This window comes from Rhagoletis zephyria, unplaced genomic scaffold, assembly GCF_001687245.7.
Source record: "Rhagoletis zephyria isolate East Lansing unplaced genomic scaffold, Rhagoletis_zephyria_1.1 Rzeph_scaffold_02891, whole genome shotgun sequence".
In the NCBI taxonomy this organism is placed as follows: domain Eukaryota; kingdom Metazoa; phylum Arthropoda; class Insecta; order Diptera; family Tephritidae; genus Rhagoletis; species Rhagoletis zephyria.
The window spans coordinates 16963-40943 of NW_016159975.1; the positions used below are offsets into that span (position 1 = coordinate 16963).

Here is a 23981-nt window from a genome sequence, read left to right on the forward strand (position 1 = left end):
GAATTTTCGGGCGTTCTTCCTGTCGGCCAGCATCTCAAGCTCTTCGCACTCACGTATTTCGGCCTCTCTCTTCTTATTGCGGCAAATACGTCTCGCTTCCTTCTTCAGTTCCCTATAACGGTCCCACATGGCTCGCGTTGCGCCCGATCGCAGCGTGGCCCTGTAGGCGGCATCTTTTTTCTGCGGCTTCTTGCTTATGCTGCATTAAATGATCACTCTGCATGGCTCAACTCTTTAAAAATTTCATCTACTTTACCTTAGGTTTTTTTAACGAATTCTAACAAAAATTTGATCCAACAATTACTGAAAGTTAAATAAAAGATCTGTGTACATTTTTAGCGCATAATCTCAAAAATACCAAATTTTAAATTGTGACTCTTTTGAAAATGGCGTGCGATGTGAAACGAAACTTTTAAGCACACTTGCCGCCTGCTTTCAAAAACCAACGCACCTTTCAAGTGCATGCATACTCATATTTCGCAGAAATGCATCTACTGTCTTAAATGGACTTACGCACCATAATAGAGACATTAAATTCGCAATGTGAATACATAAATGTCGCAATTAAATAAATTCCAAACATTCCATTCATCCATCAGCAACAATATTGACCGTGAAATACAACGCTATTTATTGTTGCCTCAACTAATTTAAGCCAATTTAAATTTGTTGTTTGTTAAGAAATCGATTGCAGCATTGAGCTGCAGTGGAAAGGCCAAATGCAAGTAGACGAGCTGCAAACAATGCCAAGAAATTTGATGTCTCAGCAAGTGCAAGGCGTTTCACCAATACATTTATACTAGGGATGTTAATTTTTCACCTTTTTCCGATCCCGGGATGTCGTTGTCACAATTTCGGGACTAATCCCAGGATATAGATATTCACTATTTTTCAGCGACTTAAATCAAAAAAATTGCTTCTAAATTGTTTGAGAAGCTCTCCCACCATAAAATAAATTATAAGTTTATTGGGTTTGAAACCTACTTTTTTATTTAAAGTGGCGTTTTCTCTGATGTCAGAATGAAAAACTAAACACGTAATTTTACTATATTTGGCCCATGGTTTCGCGAATATATTGACATTTGTGTTTAAAATTTACTATCGCGTGGTTTTATATGTTTGTATGAGCTAGGCATTCATAAAAAAATATTAATTAATAAATAAAAAAAAAAGAAATATAGCCAATTCTGGTCAAGAAAATCAGTTTGCCATCAATGCAAATTACAAATCCCGAAAATCTCGGCATTATTTACCAAGAATCCCGGTATTTTTGAGACCTTTAAAAGGCCGGGATCCCGAGATTAACATTCCTAATTTATACTTACACGAATATGCATGCTTGTACACAGCACCTTTTGCATCGCTTGCATTAACATTAGAGGTATTCTCGATCCATTGCATACTGTCTAGCATGGTGCATAGATAGCACAAAATTTTTGTAATTTCTTCATGAAAACTTATGATAAGATATATTTAGCAAGGTGTTAAACATCGGAGAATATTTTAGAAATGGGCGTGGCTATATTAAACGCAAAGTTCAAAAATTTAGATTTTATTGTGAATTCCGCCAGAATATCTATGTGGATTGAAAAAGTTGTGGAACAAATATTCTTAACGAAGCGGTATTCTGCCGAAATCTGCAATAAAATCTGCGTTTGGCAAACTTTAGTCCTGCAATTGCTACGCCCATTTCTAGGGGTTTTTCGCCTTAAAGAAAACTCTTGTCGTACAAGTATTATATCTAGATACGTATTTTATCGGAATCGGCAATACAATTTTATTTGTTTGTTGAACACCTTACTAAATATATTTCGATTTGAAGAAGTACGTTATTAGTTCTGACTAACGAAAAACGGCAAACTTTGACAGATCATATCTCCGAAGAAATTAAATATAAAAAAATTCCTCTAACCCGTGTTAGCTTATTTCATGTATAGAACCAATGAAAAAATTTGAAGCGAATCGGAGACATGACATAATTTTTTATACGAAATCCATCCTACCTAAAAAAGAATGGCTCAATTAGCATTATCCAATTATGCTATTTATGCTATCTATGCACAATGCTAGACAGTATAGAACGGCTCGAGAATACCCCTATTGTCATGCATGTACTACAAGTACATTTACACGCCATTGAAATTGTCACTGAATCTATTTTCAGTGCTTATTGATTATGGAAAACTGTGAAAGGTTATTTAAATAAGCGTTCTAACACTTATTTGATGCTCGTGAATGAGTAGCTGGGGCGATGAAAAAATCGAGAAAACGTTAAAGGAATTCAAATGGAAATTGACATTTACTTTGTGCATATTAGGGCGTCCTAGGGAATTTTATTGTGAGAAATTGTATACTCAAATAATGTATATATGTAAGTATAACGTGCCAACTTGGTGTTGAATTTTTGGTTAAGAAGTAATAGTCATGCGAAAAATAATAGGGGAACGAGATTTTCACCAGTTTTGGCTATATATTTGTGTTTTGTTAGTGTTTTGCTTATTACTTGTTTTTATATAAATATAGCTCATTATCTAACAAAAGCCGCAAAAAGCTAAATTTCAAATTTTATGGACAAGTTTGAAAAATTCAATAAAATCTTACAACAACAAATGGTTTATTAAGAATTTTTAGAGATATTCTAGGTATGCTGTTTTATAGCCCATTAAATCTTGCTTAATAAAGTGCAAATTGTTGAGAATTTGCGTTGATTTTTGATAATTTTGTTTTTGTTGGCGGTGTCACACATTTTCCTCCTTACAAAGTACATATACGTTCGAATTTTTTTTTTGTATGTATGGATGAAAATAATAACACCATCGGCAAAAAAATATATCAAAAATCAACGCGAATTCTCAGCCACTTGAAACTTGCACTTTATTGAGCTAGAATTTAATCTGCAATAAAATTGCATACTTAGGATTTTTCTGAAATTTCTTTATAACAGTTTGGTTGTTGTAAATATTTTTTTTTTTTTTAATTTTTCTACAAAGTTTGAAATTTAGACTTGTAAGTTACTGGTTAGATAAGAGTAGCCAAAATTGGTAAAAATGTCGTGTATGACGAAGTTATCATCAGACTTCGAATCTCCCATGAAAAATTTAACTTGGATAACGCAAATATGGTTTTAAAAAAATTTTAGCAAAAAAGAAAACGCGAAAATTCGACAAAATTGTAACTTGAAATCCGATAAATTTGACACATTATTGAAACTTATCTTGTACATAAATAGGCAAACATGTTTTCTTTAGAAAGGTGTTTTGATGCTGATGTGCAAAAAAAACACTTAAAAAACTGTTTGAAAATTATAACTACATTATTAAAAACCCAAGCAGAACAGAGATGGCTATTGTCTTTCACAAGTTATTAATCAATCCTTTTCAGATTGGCTATTTCGTCTAGTATGCACATCACTTTTATTTTATTTTTTTCTATTATTCCGCACAGTTGGCTATAGTAAAATTTGTCTGTCTTTTCACGCAACATTGACCTAGTAATTGAGTTGGCAGCAAAGTATACTTACATTTTTCATTCGTTGAACAAATTACTTTATAAATAGTAAGCTAAATATCTAATATGAATTTTCTTAAGTTTAAGACCAAATAAAGGAGTACAAGGAAAACATAAAATCTTATTACGCTGCTTTGAGTTTCTAACAAATTAAGCTTAGCTCTCACACATTTTATTTATTATCATTTATCAAACCGCCTAGCCATCATAAAGTTGGAATTTGAAAAGGCCTTAAAACTTAAAAAAATATTAATGAGAAATCTATTTTTTTTACCCCTACTTATTTTTTTTATTTAAAACATTCAAGTCGCGCGCACATAACTGAAGTCATCCCGCAGTGAAACCAATTAAGTCAAACCGAAACGAGTGCACTGGAATGGCAAGCCAAGCCAAGGCAAGGCAAGGCAAGTCGAGGCGCGGTTGGCATTGTGCCTGACATCGCAACCCCTGGTGCTGGTAGCGCCATTAGTAGTGTATAGTAGTGGAATTGCTTTTGCCAATGGGAAAAATACCGAAATCAAAACGTCTCAGTGCACATGACATCAGATGATTTCGAGAGAAAGAGATGATTTGTGCTGCTATGTAACAGTAATCAATTTTCCACTTGTATGCATCTGTTGGCAATCTGCTAATTAATTGACATTTTAAATTGGCTGGTGTTCGAGTAAATCCGCCCGTCACCGTCCCCGTTCAGACTTCAGACTTCACTCGCCACTCAACCGAACACGTTCGCAGCCGTTAAGGGACGAAAAAGTTGCGGAGGTCGTCGTCGCCGATTGTGGCAACATCATTTTGCAACACTATCCTCGGGTAGTGGGGTTTTGTGTGGACGTTATGGACACGTGTTTGTTTGGTGGACTGATTTTCATTCGTGGTTTCGCTTGTTTCTATACATAAATGTGTATGTGTGTGTGTGTGTGTGTGTGTGCATTTTAAATTTGCACATGCTGAGTCAACTTTAGAAATTATATCAACTTCATTTACAAGGGATTCGCAATCGGTGCACTAAAGGTGAATATGTTTGTGTATGTATGTCATAGACCACAACTGTCAACAAGCCTCTAACAAAATCAACACCAAAACGAGCTTATGCGTGCTGGCTATGTCGAGATTTCGCTTATCTTGTTTTCTCTACCTTTTTACCCATTAATATTTAAATACATCTATGGCGGTTGTGGGCTGTAATTAAAATTGAGTGGTCAAGCATAAAGGCTCCATTTAATCATGAAAATAAAATTAATTTCTTTGCCATCATTTCAATTAAGCTTATTCTCATTTACAGCACAACAACACTGCGGCGTGATTTTTCACTAATTTCTTGCATTTCTCTTTTCAGTTACAGTGATTGTGTTTACAAGTCAATGCACGCCTTTGCATTCGCATCTCTACGGTGAAAAACTAAAGTTTAAACTACAGTACTGGACGGGGATTTCCTTGAGTAATCAATTAATTGCATAACAACACCAATAATTTTAGCTTGGAGATCAAGCGCAGAATAACTTTTGCCTAGAGTTAGTGCTTTTGCCCGTCCAATCAGATATGGGCATTTCTAAATAAAAAATTATTCGAATAAAATTGTATACGTTATATTATTACACACACAAAAGGAAAAGTTTATCAATTCGTCGGAATATTTTATTTTTATTTTTTTTTCACCGCATAACTTCGGACCACTTTAACCGATTTTTGTAATTCTTTTTTTAAAGGAAAGGCATTTGGTTTAAATCCGATCATTGGATCGTGAAGAAATTATGAGAATTGAAGTCGGTTTTGTTTTTTGCTTAAAAATTAGTTATGTTGAATTGGAAAAGATTAAATCTTTTGGTGCACGACGACGAATAGGTATTGAAGATGTCCTTTTATTTAAAATTGTATCCCTAAAATTTGCAAATAATTTTTAAATTAATCATATCTAGACGATTGATTTTTGTGCAGAACACTAAGCCTAAAACCTAACCACTTAACTATAAGCAAAATAAATAAATTTGTATACATTTTCAGCCCGATTATGTCACTTGCTAAATAAATTTTTTTTATTATTCATCAAGAACTTTTTTGTTTTTAAATTCATACTTTTTTGGGATTTTGTCGCACGGTGATGTCAATAATGTAAAGCTTGTTATAATTAACTCACAAAAGTGGTAACCGCATTAAATATAACTTTTAATTCAATTAAGAACTTTGTTTCATTTTATGAAACATGTGAAAAATTTTCCAAAATTTTTACTTTTTATTAACAAAACTAACAAGCATTTCTCTAGGCCAATTTTTGTACATAATTGCATGATTTACCCTTTTGCTTCGCCTATTTTCAAGATAAAAGTTAGAATTTGGCTGAAAAATGTAAATAACCCATATATGTGACTTATGACGGCTAAGAGTTGCCGTTTTGGGCTTTTCCTACCAAAATTGGTAGGTTTTTTTTTCTGTTGGAATGATGGAAGAACGCTTTAAATTTTGTCAGCGCTGTGAGCGGAGAACGAAAACAAACAATAGCAACCGTGTCGGTATCGTTTAGTTTCGCTCATTGAAGGTAACGAAACACAACCGATTCAAATCATTCGGAAACATTTTGCGCAAGGCGAATTTATACAAGGTGGTGTTACGGGCAAATTTAGATTTTCGCCGCGGTACTTCTTAATGTCAAAATGATGTGTTTGTTGTAATATGAATTCGCCTTGTTTACAACAACAAAACAACGTTCATGTAAAAATATCAATAAAAAATCGAATTAATTAAGAAGCTCAAAATTATTATGGAACTTTGTTGAATTTGCTTAACTTTTATACAAAGATTGAAGTTTGGACTAATGTAAGATAACGAGCTATATTTTCATTAAAAAAAAACAAGTAATTTTTAAACAAACAACACAAGCGACTTCAATTCTCATATAGAAATTGATCGTCAATTTCTTCATGATCCAATGACCGTATCTAAACCAAATTAGTATGGGACCACCCTGGTGGTACCACCTTTCCGATAAAAGGGAATTATCGAAATCCGATCAAGTAGTCCAAAGTTATGCGGTAACATACATAAAAAAAAATATTCGCACGAATTGATAAACTCCTCGTTTTTTGAAATCGGTCAAAACTTGCAAAATTTTGCGTCGCTATTTATATTTTCGCCTTTTGTGATGATACGAGGCAATATTCATTTGAAGTTTAAGTTAAAAAAAGGGACTTTATAACTTGAAATTGGTACTTTTTTCAACCAACGTAATAAGGGCTATTTACAGCCGTATAGAGAAGATCGAATTTGGTATTTCCTTTAGGTATTTTTAAATGAAATTTTTTTTTTAGCTTTAAAATCTTATTTTGAAGATTTTTTTTTTTGAAAAAATTAAGATTTTCAGGGGACTTTCTCTGGCAACACTGTGTAAATGGGCAAAAGAATAAACGATTCGTTTGGCTTGTGCTCGGCTGCCGTCGAAACGTATCGTGTATTGTTAGCGCTCGGGAACATTATAAGAAAAGGAACGCAAACTTTTCGTACTTGTTGTGGCAATTTCGTACTCTGATATAAATCCCGTTAAACTAATCACATGTTTTTTAGCCAGATACCAAGAGCAACCCTGCTTAAGTAGCTAAAAGGAAATTTCACCAGAGTTGAGCGTACTTTTGTCGCTCGCTTATAACAAATAAATGCACCCACACCGTAATTGGCCTGCCCACAATTTCCGTTCATAAAATATGTGCACTTCCTTCGTTTAAAGAGCAACACTCTAAACCCGCCTTCTCCCGTGAATAATTCATTGTGGGCTTTCATATCCGTTGGCATCGGCGGTATTGCTGTATTGCTCTGGACATCGAGCCTATCAAATATACATTAATATGTATACAGACAGATGTCAGAGCTGCACATGAATTTTTCATTAAAAGCTGTATATACACAAAAACATAATTTCATATTGTACCATGCGTTTATAAAGAAGTATTTATGAACAAATGCGTTTATGAATTAATAAATGCGATTTCTTTATGAACATAGTGAATATAAGTACTTGTATATGTATATAACTATATGTATATATATATATATATATATATATATATATGTAGTTTTATTTATTCGTACTCCTCGTAATAGCCACACTCGCTCACTCACCTGGTAATTTTATTGGTGTTGGACTTGCCATGTATTCCTTGTGGGCCATTAGTAGCACAATGGCAACAATAATTAAATTCATATTTTCGAATTATGTTTGCAAATTTCTGTTTCCAATACTTCACCGTCTTCTTCACATTCGCATACAGTTCAATAGCCCTCACTACTGGCCGCCGTCGCCAACGGTCTATTATGTCTATATGTAAATGTAAGTGGCGGAAGTGTAACGATAACGGCAACGTTATTGTTGGCTTTATTCGATTCGTAAGAGTTCTACAAAATTGTTGTTGTTGTTGTTTTATATGTTTTTGTTGTTCAATTTGTTGCGATAGCTGTTCTGTGTGGACGCTATCGGGATGCGTGGACAATGCCTGCTGCAGCCTTGGTAATGACGTTAGCACACTCAAAATCCAACCACAAACAAGACACGCTTGACCAGCACAATTTTCATACTTGATTGAGGCGTGGCCGTCGCTGACGTTGTTCACGTTGTGGTGCTGGCAATGGCCAATATCGTTACTACAGCTGCTGCTGCTGCTGCTGCTGCTATTGCTGTTGCTGTACCGGTTGCTAATGTTGCTAAAGTAGCTGTTGGTGTTGTTCGTGCTTTTGATGATGACACTGTTATCGACTGGACGTTGTTCTTGTGTCGTTTGTTGGCAGTAGATTACAACTAGTATATTTGGTAACATCACCGCTTCGAACACGCCAAACACATGTCAAAATTAAAAACAAGTTAAATAACACCCTTTTTTGCTATGTATGAGTTGGTGTAGGTACGAGTACTATTTAAAAAATGTTGAACATTTACGCTTTTCAATTCTTTTAGGAAACAGAAATTTTGTTTAAATATCACAGAGAAAATATCATAGAATTTGCATACAAAAGGTATGTATGTATGTATGTACAAACATTTACAGTCACGCGAATCTGAAATGAAAGATTAGAGAAATTAATTATAAAATGGTAATTAAAGAAAGATTAGTATATATTTCATGTAATTTTAAAAATATTAAAATTGAAAAACAAACCGGTTCATAAAATTTAAATGCAGAAAAAATCGAATAACGCTTACTGTTAGTCAAAAATGAAATATAATAAAGTAGCAAAATTGGGTATGGTTTTCATTTAAAAGACAATTAAATGAAATAAGTTCAAAATCTATTGGTTTAATAGTAAAGCATAAATTAGAGCTAATGCATAAATATTTAAAGTTTTGGGATCAACTAATTTTTTCCTTAGTTGTTAAACACCTTAACCTGGCTTTTTTTTATACGTATTTTCTACAACAATTAAGCGAAAAACAAAACCGTCTTCAAATCTCATAGAAAAATTTAAGAGTACCGTTAATTTCTTCATGATCTAATGATCGGATCTTAACCATATGGGAACACCTTTGGGGTACCATCAGCTTTCCGTTAAAAAAATAATTATAGAAATCGGTTAACGTGGTCGAAAGTTATGCGGTGACATACATAAAAAGTATCTCGACGAATTAATAACTTCCCCCCTTTTTTGAAGTCGGCTTAAAACGTATTTCAATCAAAAAATGAAATATTCCCACTGAAATCAGATGTGGTAGAACAAATAAAAAAAGTAAGTGCGCCTGGGCCACACTGGAGAAGTGAAACTTACGTTACATACATATCAATTTTGACTCATAACCAATATACATACATACATCTGCTTTTGCTTAGGTTATATTTTTTGCCTTTTTTCTATCTATGTTATTCTGTTATTCTGTTTCTTTATCTTCATTTTTATGTTTATACTCTTTCGATAACAAAATCGATAGTAACATCCAATAAAATATCGATGAAAAATTCGATAACAATTTCGATAGCAAAATCGATAACGATACTGGTAGCAAAATCTATTAGAAACTCGATAAAGGCAAATATTGTTATATAAATAATAATAACAAAATCGATAAAATTATCGATAAAAATATCCATAACAAAAGCGATAAATATCGATAACAAAATCGATAAATATCGATATCAAGATCGTTAACATAATCGATAAATATCGATAACTAAATCGATACATATCGATATCAAGATCGGTAACATAATCGATAAATATCGATAACAAAATCGATAAATATCGATATCAAGATCGGTAAAAAAATCGATAAAATATCGATAAAAATATCCAAAACAAAATCGATAAAAATATCGCTAACAAAATAGTTAAAAATATCGATTACAAAATCGACAAAAATATCGATTATTATTTATATATTTATTTATTTATTTAAAATATCGATACAAATATTGTTACTATTTAGGTAAATTTTTTTATAGCAATTCAGATTATTATTTTTTTCATTTTGGGAGAACCTTAAAATTGCTTTCAACTAGTTTCTATTATGTAACATTTATTAACTGGAATAGGAGAATCGAGTTGCTTTAAAATTGATACTTTTACTGCACTTTGCACTAAAAAAAATTAACACAAGCAAAAAAAATTGCAACAATCGGGCTCAACTGGTCTCTTGCCAATTTTATTAGCTTTCAGTAAAAAAAAGGAATCAAATTGATGAAATTGATAATAGGCTAATTTTGAACCACTGCGGATTGGTAGGTAAAAACACGCCAACATTTTTATTCTGTGCTACCAAAACCAGATGCATTTTCGTGGAGCCCCACTTACAACTCGTGAACCCCCATATATTTTTCACGCCAGCGTAGACCCCCGTAGAAGAATTCGATATTTATTAAAACATATTCGTATTATTTTGGCCTTATCGGAATTTTGATGCCTCTTTTGGACTAAGCAGTTTTGCCGTTTTATTGAATATGCACGAGACAAATTTTCATAAAACGAGCGCATACCTTAAAACTTTTTTAATATATGTATGCGTTTTCATAAAAAGTGGACTTGGCAACTTTTCACCCTAAGCTAGCGAAATTCGAATGCCAGTGAGCAGACAATAAAAATAGACATAATATATTTCATAAATAACCCTAATTGGTTAGCAGTCGAGTTAGCCAACAAGCAAATAAAACTTTCGAAAACTATTTCTATTAGTTGCTTAGTAGCCCTAATTAACTTTCTAACTACGAAGTGCCGGCACTCATCACCAGAATGGCTGAAAGTAAAGAAAGATGGACATAGATAATCCATAGAAATATTATTACACATAAATTTGTAAACGAACGACTCACAACAGAACGACAAATAGGTATTAATATTCTGGCGCTTACAGTGTTGCTAAGTGTTTGGCCGAGCTTTTATTCTCCAAACCTACAGTTTAACGCCGCCTCTGAATGGAAATTGGATTTTATGAGAAGCTTTTTCATGGCAGAAATACACTCCGAGGTTTGCTATTCCCTGTTCGAGGGTCGCCCGCTTAAAAAAAAAAACGTTTTCTAATCATTTTCAGGGTTCAAACCCAAGTACCGCGGAGTGGTAGTGCACACCTCTAACCACTCAGCCACAGCAGTCGTCAGAATGAAAAATCCACACACAAAGAAAAATAAATGATTAAATGCATAAGTAGAAATAATAACTGTCACACTGCAACAATTAATTCATTATAGTCAACTCCTTGCCAAGCCTTAGCCAACTAGCCGCCACTTCAAGGCAACTGCACCAATTCTTTGCAGAAAAATACATACTTACATGCACATGCTCATATACTATGTATGAATGTGACCACGAATGCATACATATGTACATATGTAAATGCATATTCATATATGTATGTACACGTGTTGAACGAAGCACAACCAAGCGAGTGTGCCCATCTATTATGCATGTACATACGTGTGTATTTTGTTGGTTAGCCACTCGTGAAGCGTAGATAGACGCGTAATTCCCGTATAATTGAGTACAAGAATAACCAAACGTATCCAACGGATACACAATTCCGCACAAAAACAGCGCACAGCTAGAGCCATGCAATCACACAGGTATAATATGTACCCGGTGCGGTGAAAAGTCAACCCAGTCAGTAAAAATAATAGGTCATTAACTGGTATGCGCTAAATTCGTACAACTTATGCTAGCGGCGACATCTGGCGTCCGCTTCTGGTTCTGAGATCTCAGGTACGAATCCGCTTGAAGGTGGTTAAAGTAAGTTAATCAGACAGTTTCTGCAACTCACTTTCGAGTGAAATTCAACAAAGGTCACTTTGAATACGAATTGGATGGGGTTGAATTTCACTAGGAAGTGAATTGCAGAACCTGCCTGAATGTGAATTACTTCATTTTAATTTTTAATCTTCATTTAAATACCGTAAATGTTTAATTTAATTTAAAGAATATTACTTACTTTTTAAACCAATAAATTTTAAATGTTATCGTGGGCTTATTAACATTTTATTTTTAATATTATTATTGAGCTTTGCACCACGATTGTTTTTTTTATTAGGAAAAATGGAAAAAGCAACAAAGTCTAAGCGGTATAAGTTATAGCAGCTATTTCGAAGATAAACACATCTCCTCATCAGACTTCTTTTTTCTAGACTTCAGCAGGGATCGAACCCGCGTCATCGATGTGCAGAGTCAGAAGCGTTAACCACTCAGCTGCACACATCCCGTTTCTAATTCCTTTCCTTAGTCAACCTACTACTATCAAATGTAGCAGATTTTCCGCTATTTAAACTTGACAGCGTGGTTGTTGTTGTCAATTCTATACATGCATTTGCTGTATTGTATAGTTAAAGGCAGGCACTTCCTAAACTATGTATTTGTCAATGTTATTGTGGCTTATTAACATTTTACGAACTAAAAATTTTTTTAAAGAAAGCTTCAGAAGAATGAAATGCTCAAATAATTAAAATGTACGAAAAATAACGAAACTTAATTTCACTAAAACAAAATGTGATTTAAATGTTCCATTTTATAGTCTATCTTTATTGAGTTAATTATAATTTCAACGGTGTGTGTTATTTTACATACTTTAAATGAATCGTTTCTTGCAAGTTGTATTTAAAAAAAAATTAAAAATTTATATATCGCCAGCTTTTAAAAAGAATGGAAGACGAACTGGTTGAGCTGAAAAGTTAACTGGTAGTATTCTAGTTCACAAGTAACTTTCCCTGCAGGGTACGTACCTATACACAAGCCCATATAAGTAAGTATAAAGAGTCATAGAATGCCAGAATTACTGTGGGGCGGCTGCTGCTGCTGCTGCTGATGGAGCAAATGTTGGCACTGGGTCGGAGAGCAGTAGAACGTATGCAGATTAGGGCGGAACAAACAAAATTTTGTGTTTCGAAATTCTAATGGCGGGGATCTTTGTCTCTAATTTATTTTCTTTTTAATTCAGTTAATACCTTCTACCTCCCATTTTTTTATTGAAATTTAGAGATTTTGGAAAATTCTAAAGAAATCACGTAATTTATCAAAGCATATTTTTTTTAAATTTAGGTGTGCAGTTTTGTGGGCCATTAAATATAGTATAATAAAATGTAAGTATGAAGTGCATACAAAATACCGCTGATGATGGTATTACACATTCGGTTGAAAACAAAGTATGTTCTATAATGTTTTTACATTGAGACAATGACCAACACCTTCAAAGAAAAAAACTTTAAAATTAAGGCTACGCCTTACTAGCTATTTCAAACTAACGCATTATTATTATAAAAGAGAGTTTTGCAAAAGATGATTTCGATAACTTACTTTATTGCTTAGAATTAACAAATATGTCAAAATTTCAATTAAGTTAGGTAGGCAGAAACTATTTACCGATTTAAAATAAATTTAGATTATTCTGCTGGCGTTCAAAGGCAACGATTCACCGCTAAGGGATTTTCGGAATGCAAACATTTTTATCACCGCTCCATCCTAATGTACACACTTGCATACGTAGGTACCAAGTATTGCTGGAAAAGTGTGTGGTATTGGCACAGCTAAGAGAGAAACTTACCTAACAAGCTTGAATCTAACAATGAAATACAAAAAACCATCATCAAATCATCGTGCCAACCAAACAGCTAACAAAACGAACTGCTTAGCTTTGGCAGTCAGATGGTTTGTCAGTCAGACAATCACATGTGCATAAAAATGTACATCGTTATAGACAGGCCAACAGACAAATAAAATCTGCAATCATTCTATGTACATATCGCAGCACACCGTCTTCAAAAGAGTCACAACTTAAAATTTGGCATTTTTGAAATTATACACTAAAAATGTACACAGAGCTTTTATTTAACTTTCAGCAAAAGCTGCAGCAAATTTTTGTTATAATTTGTAAAAAAAAAAACCCTAAGGTAAGGTCGACCTTGCCCATATGATTAGCATGTGCTACGACAGAGTTTTTCGCATTTTCTGACGAACGTATTATTTTGAGTTGTGACTCTTTTGAAGACGGTGTGCGATATGTACTTACGTACTCCTAGTATGGGCAGGCAGGAGGAGCGCATGAAGTTGGCATCGTAAAGCCATATTCCATATAAGAGTTAATTCAAATTTATGTGTGTATGTATGGAAAAATGTTTGAGTCGTAGATGTGCGTACGTATTAGCCCAGTAGAAATCTTATCCAGACGATATCGATTTTGGTGGCATGAACTTGCTGCTGTGTATGCATGCCAGTAAAAATGTACTTTAATTTCCAGTTAACATATGGGCGATTCCACCATCACGGGTTTAAATTTAAGCATAAAGTATTCAACGATTCTACATTTTGATAAAGCTACACCTAATGGACTATTATATAAGTTATTACAAAAACCGAAAAAAAATTCCAGGTAACATTTTTTTATATGGAAAAATCTGATTTATTTCTTCTGTCATGAGTGGGACAAACAAAAAGAACCTGCATTTTGGAGCAGATATATTTTACGGAAACTCTGCGAATTTATTTCACTTTTCTGTGTGAACTTGATGTCTTATAATAAAACAAAGAGCCAGGTACACAAACAAAGCAAAAACTACAAAAAAAATTATGGCTTTATTATACGAAAAATCCGAAAATCCACTGTCACGGATGGGACAGCGTTTGTCACGGGTAGGACACGTACGAATTTTTATATGGAAAGTAGCTTTTACCGGGGTCCATATATAAAGATTAGCTATTAAAAAATATAAGAAGCCAAGTAGGGGTTAAATTCACTCATATTTTATCTTAGGATGGTGCTTTTTATATAGAAGAATATGCTTAGCAGCGTTAGCCAAAAAAGGTATTAAAAATTAACACGATTTTCTAGCGTCTTGGAGTTTTCACTTCTACCTACTTCAATCTAATGGACTAAAAAACTGCATACCTAAAAGTTCTGAAGAAAAAGTTTAAAACTTTGGGGTGTAATTGTTAGTTTGTTGAATTTTCTTTTAATTTTTGTAAGAAGTTTGAAATGTAGACTTATGTGGTTCTGCTTAGGTAATGTGCTAGACTTTTATAAAAAAAAACTATATACATTAGATTAACAAAATAAAACTCCAAAACTGGTCAAACAGTAACTTAACTTAATCAGCTGACCACAAGGGTATATAGATAATGGACGAGTCCGCGCATCACCTCACCTCCCCTGCGTCTACCTCAACAAACAAATAAAGCTTATCAGCCCTGTAAACCTACCTCTGACAACTGTCCCACACATAGCTGTCACGGGTGGGACATGCTTCTCTGTTGATTTATTCTTATCTAACTACGTGGAAACGACAATGCAATTGTGGTAAATATTTGCAATGAATTTCTAACATTATGTAACAAACACGAAACACAACCTCAACTTCTGGTGATAAATATAACAACTGTTAGCTTTTCATGTCACGGGCGGGACAATACCAATACTGCTTAATAATAACTCATAATATAGATAAAGCAGTCACACAATTTAATATATAACACAATTTTATTAAAAGCAGATGAGTTCTACTATATATTTTTCTCACCAAACACTTGAATTATGAATCGCAAATTATTTGATACTGCATTCAACACAACCTACATACTTTAAACTCATTAAAAAAATTTACTTATAACTTAATTTCAAAACGTAATAAAGGTAACGAAAAAGCTTTAATTTGTTATTTTTTGGTTGATTCAAGATTTTTCCAAATGTCTTATCCACACATTTGTTACTTTTATAAAGAAAATAATTTTTGGACTGAGGTTCACTTTCCCATGGAGCCTCCCATGTGTGGTTTCTCAGAGCGTATGCGTACTCTAACCATAAACTTGTACTACTACCACGACATAGAATCGAACGAAAATAATTACAAAAAAAAAATATATACGAGTAGACATGCACCCTGCCGTGAAAATCCAAACTACTCAGAAAAGACTCTAATAGATCGATCACTATTTGGTTGGCGGGCATGAGCTGATAAGGATGCTGAGCAGTTTGAAAATTGTCGATGTAGCACTCAGCGATTTTTTTATTTTATTACAGATGCTGCCAGGAATTTTTGTTCGAAATTTTCTACCCACGACATATGTATAAAAAGTGACCGCCATATCCGAGTGTATTTCTATCATGCTTTTAATGAAACACAGTTCACCGTTCGGAATCGGTGTAAAACTGTGGGGTCCTCAAATTGTGAGAAGCTCGGCAAACACGTCAATTATTTAAGAGAAATTTTTGTTCGTCGAGAGTGGACACAGTTTTCAATCACCTTTCGAGCCCAAAGTAGCACCGGTTGGCAAGAGTTATTCTTCGCTTGATCTACAGGCTGGAGCCTAGATAGACAATATCCTTCACTAACTTCATACGGTAAACTTGTAACGTATGTACCAAACGAGAATTTAAAATCGTCGAAAAGTTAGTTTTTAGTACGTTTGCTTTTCTATAGTGGATTTGCCAGGTCTAAAGCCACACTTATACGGTTCAATCAGTTCTTCGTCAAGCACGCCACCTGTGTAACCATCTAAAAGCGTAAAAAGTATTCCACGACAATCGATATGAATTGAAACCGAGTCAATTGGTGGCTAACAATTGTCATTTCGTAGGGCATCACTGTGTTGCCAATATTAAAAAAAAATTATGTATGAATTGGTTTGGCAATAATACATACTGTTAGTAAGGTAGTTTCAAACTAGTGGCTTCCACTGTAGGGGTAAATCTAATACAAACCCAGCCAACAAAAAATCCGAAATCCGATCCGAAAAAGGACAAAAGAGCAGATGAAGTGCGGATTTTTGTCCGCTTACTGATTCCATTTTCGGATACTTTGACGATCCGTTTTCCCACTAAAGTGTGCGGCAGAAACGTATGTATAGAAAATATGCTTTCCTTCTGCACTTCACAGATACTTTTTCATGGTTCAAAAGAAATAAAATGAAATTAGGAAGCGCCTGACGGAATTCGAACCCGGCACCTTCTGGAAGCCACTGGCGACTACGCATGCATGCTTTCAAATGTTTAGCTTGAGCAAATAAATTACAATTATTGCTTTCAAATGACATCATCTTTTTCGAACGTTTCGAACGTTTTCCGGATACGAAAATTGATGATAACTGTAGGAGTTTTTCTATTCGTTTTCGGATATGGAAAATTGAACTAAACTTTACTATTGGCAAAATTTACGTTTCTTTGGTGGCTGGGAATACATATCTATATGTATATACTTATGCATGCATTTCAAGGTGTCTCTGGGTGTATGCTGTGTACTCATTCGTGTAGAATGTATGTAAGAGAAGAGTGAACACACCAAATAAATATCAAAAGAAAAACGAAAAATCACGAGAGGTAGTGGAGACAAAGGAGGCAGAAAAAGGAGCAACAAATTCACTAACGACTCGCAAACTAATAACAAAAACAAAAACAAACAAAACAACAAATAACGAGAGTCATAATAAACGAAAAAACATTATCCAGCATAAGAGCCCTTCTCAATAAAAACACTAACTGCCTCACTTTGTTTTCGCTGTTTTCTCTGTTGGAGCAAGACTTTTTGGAATATCGCATATGGAAGCATGGAGCTTGGAGCGAAAAAGAGCGCGATTAAAGTAATGTAAACGCGAAAGCATGCGCAGTGTAATACTGGCTACGCGTTTCCTGCTTAAACACTATATACAAATCAAACGTACATAAATACATACACAAATATAACATACATACATATATACCATACTATATGCACATCCCCACAAACAGCGGTTAAAGGCATGAGTTAGACTTGGTTCGCGTGCTGGGGGGTTGGTGGGTTGGTGGGCTGGTGGGTTGGTGGGCTGGTGGGTTCGTTAGTAGTTGCAGTCAGGTTAAATCTACATTCTCACACTAACAGAGTTGCTAACTCAGCGGCTGGCAATAGAACAGAGTTGGTAGTTCATGGTAACTTCGCTTGGCAGTGCCGTACAGTGTTGCCAGAACTTTTTGGAGCAACCGGCTATATTGGCAAAAAAAATAACGGCAAAAAACGGCTAAACTGTTTCAACCAAATTTCACATGTGTTATTTAAATAAATCGCAAGTAGAAAGACTAGTTCTTGGAGAGAAGTTACAAATTCAAGCTGGAAAAAATTTTGTCGGCAAGAATTTCCTATTAGGAAAAACATATGATTGTGGCACATGGTTTGATTTTTTGTCGACGATAATTTGAATAAACAAGATCGTCAAATTTTAAAATATACAAACTTGGGCGATTGTAAAATGAAAAATATAACTAAACACTTGTTTACTTAATTAATTTAAATAATTCCAATGATTTGAAATGTACTCGGCTGAAAAACATTGTATTCGTAATCGGAATGCAATCTCAACCAGAGACAATATAGGGAACCCCACAGTTACTACGACAAAGAAATTGAAACGTATGTTGCAGAAAGTCGAACTGACAATAAATATACATGTAGATCTTGTTTTTGCCCCTTTAAAAGAATTTCAAAAACTCTATAAAAATTTCTTATGTTCGAAATGCAACCGTGGACGTTAGCTGGCAAGGAAACTTGCAAATTCCTGTAAATTTGCGTTCGGGCAGAAATTAGCAAGTTTCTCTACTTGAGGCAGAATTTGGGAGCATTTTTTCTTACTACCTGATATTTTGAGTGACAATTCTCGCTGGATTTTCGACGAACAAACCTATTGTCTACCCAGAGAGCTTTGTTTTACATAGAAATTTTATGCACTCTTATTTTCATTTTGACGCATTTCAGTGTTGGTTCTTTGAATTTAAGTTGACCTTCGGTTTTTGGAATTTAAATAGTCTTTGCAAAACGGCTAACAAATCGGCTGCCGGCTAAATCTAGCCGGAAAACGGTTAAAATGGCAACACTGGTGCTGTTGGAGCCATACATACATACATACGTACATTTGGAGTGCTGCCGAGCTTTAAGTTGATTAAGAAAGCATTGCAGATACGGATGATTATTATATATTATTATTGGACTATGTGCTTCTACGTTTATTTTGCATATGTACCTACATACATACATACATACATAGGTGTTTGCTCTAGCTATTATTTGTACTTCTAAATGTATACTTTTGAATATGCAAAGATACAATGTGTGTATAAATACTTGGTAAATACTCCTTCTATACTTATATGCACTTAGGGAATTAAGAAGTTGTCTTTATTGTACTAAGTGCTTAGTCATTTTTAAGTGCGTAACAATTTTTCTGAGTTTGTCGTTGATAGAGAAAAACTATTGAGTATTTTGGACAATCGTTTGGGCTTTACGAAATTACTATATGAAATGGAAATAATTTTAGTTAGTTAGCAATAGAGTATGCTAACTCTAATACGACCAATGTTGCCGCTGCATTAGCCTTTAAGGATCCATCAGATTAGACTGTAGGGTAGACTGGTGTCCACCGTTGTCCCACTTACCAAACGAAAGCGAGGCAAATTCACTAAATCCACCTTGACAGAGAGAGTAATTGAGTTCTCAGAAGAGGCGAAGTATCTAGGGGTAACTCTGGACAAATGGATCAGTTGGAACTGCTATGGCTACGAGGACATTTTTTCTGATTGAAAAGGAGGCCTGCTAGAGCGCCATGAAAAGTTAGGATCTTAGGGATCGCTTGGAGGTTTTCAACCCTTCCTGGATGATCCCGCTATCAAGTTCAGAGATATCACGCCATCGAAATTATTCTTTGACAAGCGCTACAAAGTCATAATTCCTGAAGGGTCCAGTGTGAAGCAATAATATCTATGATAAACAAAGGACGCCCCCAAGTACGGTATACGATGGATTGAAATTGGACGACGTGAGTACTGGGACAGGCATGCTGGGGACCACGATTCCAGAAAAGTCTGCCAATGGGCTCATACCGAACCATATTCAAGGCGGTAGTATTCACAGTCTATGTATGTGTTCGAGAATGGACAGGCAGCATTAAAGGCCCTAGACTCATTTAAACCGACATCAAGGCTTGTGCACAGTTGTGCAACTCATTTGAACCGCCTAGGAGTCCATAATAGAGTGTCGCTGTGTTATATCCATGACAAGTTTGAAGGCAACGAAAAAGCTGATTGTGTCGCGAAACGTGGAGCCCAAATGCGCATGCATGGTTCCAAGCCTTTTTTGCTCAGCTTTTGGACTTTTTCCACTTCGTTGAAATTTTTTAAACACACACACAACTCACAACTCACAAATTCAAACGCTCACGACGAAAAAAAAATCAGGGAATAATACCCGTAAACCCGTAATTGAGTTCAGGCTTGTTTTTGTTGCCAAACAAATGGGCGGTTTGAAAAATGTGTAAACCCAGTAAAGTTAACCCAAAAGTTAACTTATTAGAGCGGCATGTGAACACTGAAATTCGATAAACTTAGCCAATTTGAATTTTTTCGTGAGTTAACTTTTCAATTTGTACATTATAGCGTACCACGAAAAAAAAGTTTAGCGTGTGTCAATTTTATTTGAATACTTATGTCGAGAAAAAATTTTGGGTGTACAAATTTTTCTTAAGCACTCGCTAAATACCGCTAAATTGCGTTTCTTGCTACAACTTTCTTACTTGCTTTAAACATTTTTATGTCACCGAAAAAGCCTCACTCAGCACTATAATTGATCAAAAAGACTAACCATTTGAAGGAAGGTCGTCATCGTATTTGTGAAGTTACAAATTAAAACGGGTTTGAAGACCAACACTGTTTCATGGCTATGCAAAAAATGCGACTTAGCGGTTTTTATCGGGTGCCTAGAATTTTTTTTTACACCAAAAATTTTCTCTCGACATAAGGGTTTAAATAAAACGGACACACGCTTTTTTTCATATGTCATGAAACGGCTTAATGTTCATACATACATATCGATATATAAAAACTACTCTCTGATTCCAGAACCCACCTGAAACTTAACTGTCATCACTGGTTGCAATTTTAATTTCGAAAGTCAAGAGTTAATTCTATACCAGCTCAGCATTAACATCATCGATGACAGTGAAGTCTAAGGCCGATTTTTATATAGGAATCTTATTTTGGTAAAAACTGCAGATAGGTCATATTTAATATAAACCCTCGATATCCAATTTATATATATATACATTATTCAGATTTTATTTAGAAGAAACCAAAGCACAGTTTAAGGCTGCAAATAATCCGGCCCTTTTGCTCCATAGCCCTACTTATTGATCTTGATTCGATAAAATTATAAAACAAAATGGTATCTAATGACGTTCACTTTGTACAAACTTTGTAAGTTTATTAGACAATCTGCACATAAAAATACATGGTAGCTCCATAAGTGAAAAAGTTATGAAAAAAGATGAATACAAAATACGTACATATGTACATACAAATATGTACATAAGTAAGTACATATGTACATTATGTGCCTACGTTTATTACTTCTCCATCTTTATTTATTATCTTCTGTTTTACTGGGAGAAAAATCTGCTTTAAAAACGTACGTACAATCTCACATACACTCATACATACATACAAATGTACTTATAAGTATAAATACATACAAGTGAAGTTAAATAAAAGCTTGTAAAATACGGGCCAAAATACGCTAAAAGCTCTTTTAAAGAATACAATTTAATAAGGTAGAAGAAGTCCATAAAGTAAAGAAGAATAGCTGGATGATCTCATGCCATACTAAAGTTTTAAGTTGGAATCAACTTTTTGAAAATATTGTAGTTGTAGATAAGCAGAAATTTATGCATAACAACATATGTAGGTATGTACTTACAATTACACAATTTAATATATAGACTTATATTTTATCAACTAAAACTTCTTTTGATATCATTAACGCACAAAAATTCCGAAATTGAAAACATAAAAGTATTTTCAGGCAGGAGTTTGCTAAGTGTCGAGATCTAAAACTGTTCTGCTACAGAACTAAATTCATCGGCTGATTTTATGTCTTTATGTTAATAATTCATTTATTGAGAGAGGAGAGTACCGCTTTCTTACTATAGAAAAGCGGACCTGATATATCAAACGAGCTGGAAATCCTGCAAAGCAACGATTTGTGTTTGGGAGCATTGTCCTGGTACAGCTTGCACTTCAATTTATTGGGGTTTTGGGGGTCAAAAAACGCAAATCTTATAGCCGCTTCTCAGCATTAACTGCAGACAGCAATGGCTTCTTTCTGGCTATTTGCGAGGAATATTTGTGCATTTTTAAAACTTTGCGGACAGTCTCGTGGCTTACTGATTTTTCGCAATCGTTTTTAATATCAGATGCGAACTGCCTCAGGCTCGTTTGTGGATTATCGCTGATCTGTTTTAAAATTTTTTAATGGTCGCGTCTAGTGAGCTTTGGTGGTCTACCTCCGGAGTGCTTCAAGCCTGTTTTCTTTTTCCACGCTAAACGCATATAAATCTAAGCTGAATTGAAAACATTTCCGCTAACTCTTTAGCCGATTTCACTTTTTCATAGTAATGAAAAAAACTAGAACTAGAATTAGATAATCATTGATTCGTTTACCAGGCATTGTGGAAAGTGCTAGATGATCACTCTTCACAGCATAAACCATACTGAATGTATTCCGAGAATGCATGGCAATGATGCACGTGCTTATTTGCANTGATTGTGAAGTTACAAAGAATACGTAACATATACACGTGCGCGAAGCTGCTGCGCTTGTTTCGAGAACAGCCCACCCAGCAAAAAATCCGAAAATTATTCCGAAAGCGGTAATAAAAGTGGATGAAGCGCGGATTAGGTCTACAAAGGAACCGAAAAGGGTATGTTTTCGACAATTTTTCTGAACATTTTCTGATTCAATTTTTTCTTGACTAAACGTACTGGGGAGTTTCGCTTAAGAGCGAAATACACAACACAAGCGGCTTGACAAACCAAGCGAACTTTGCTGCAAGCCATTTGTGTTGTGTATGGGCCGATGAAGGTAATTTTAATAAAAATCAAATTTTTTTGATTTTCTGGCCGCCATGTTGAAGTTTGATCAAAGTATACTCTAGCCACTAGCGGCACCCCAGGCATACGCTGGGGTCCCGCGGCACCCACTTTGGGAAAGCCTGTGCTAGTGTAACGGCAAGCCCAAGCCACCTTGAGTACAACGGAAGAGCAGCAACAACANTACACACTTCGAATTGAGTTTGAATTCTGCGAAGAATTAATTGACAGCGCACTATTCGCCGAATTTTAGTGTTGTTTGTTTCTTTTTTACTGTTGTATTCTGGTTTTTGTAATTTTTGTGCATTGCATATATAACGAATATTTACCTTAATAATATTGTGCAAACAAGGGCTAAAAAAATTTTAGTTGATAAAATATAGGTCTAGAAATTAAATTGTGTAATCTTTTTCATTTGTAAACAATTAATTGACATAATGTATATATGGGGCGTTCCATACCAAAATGGATGGAGTTCACACTTCATGTGTTTGATTTGTTTCACATTTTTGGGATTGATGAATAAATATAAATACTAAATAAATATGATATTTGAGCTTGATTAATACATTTTAAAAACTTTACTGCACAAAAACAAAAACAAATCGATTTAATAGTTTTCCGACTATCTTGACAACGGGGCGTGGAAAAAATTTGAAAATATCACACATACACACATACAAATTCTCTGCGAAACGAAGAATGTAATTAATTTTAACCGACTTCACAAAAAGGAGGAGGTTATCAGTTCGTCGGAATATTTTTATTACTTTTTTATTGTTTTTTATGTATGTTACCGCATAACTTTGGACCACGTTAACCGATTTTGATAATTCTTTTGAAGAAATTAACGATAATCTTGAATTTTTATATGAGAATTGAAGTGGTTTTGTTTTTTGCTTAAAAATTACTTGTTTCGTGTAGATTTTATCTAATTTTTCCTACAAAATTTAAATGTTCTCCGATTTGGCTCATATTTAAAGTAGCCATTATTTTTTTTTGCCAGAGTGGGACGCCAACCGGAATATTGTGAAATATTAGGATTTATTACTTTTTTATTCAAACACGAAAATAACAAAAAAATCTAATTAATTGAATTAATCTTACGTGGAGGAATGGTTTTATATTTGTCGGGGGGGGGGGGGGGGGGGGGAAA

General features: G+C 34.5%; 1 protein-coding gene across 1 annotated transcript in view; it reads right to left on the reverse strand.

The window, feature by feature from the left end:
• Window positions 1-7614: 7614 nt before the first annotated feature.
• The window catches only part of LOC108367962 (uncharacterized), a gene marked incomplete at its 3' end in the record, with an annotated part of 30229 nt that continues 13862 nt past the window's right edge, over window positions 7615-23981 (reverse strand). The window contains exon 3 of the mRNA XM_017622679.1: window positions 7615-8544. Within this exon, the coding sequence (XP_017478168.1) occupies window positions 7615-8306 (692 nt within the window). The remainder of the gene's footprint in view (window positions 8545-23981) is intronic.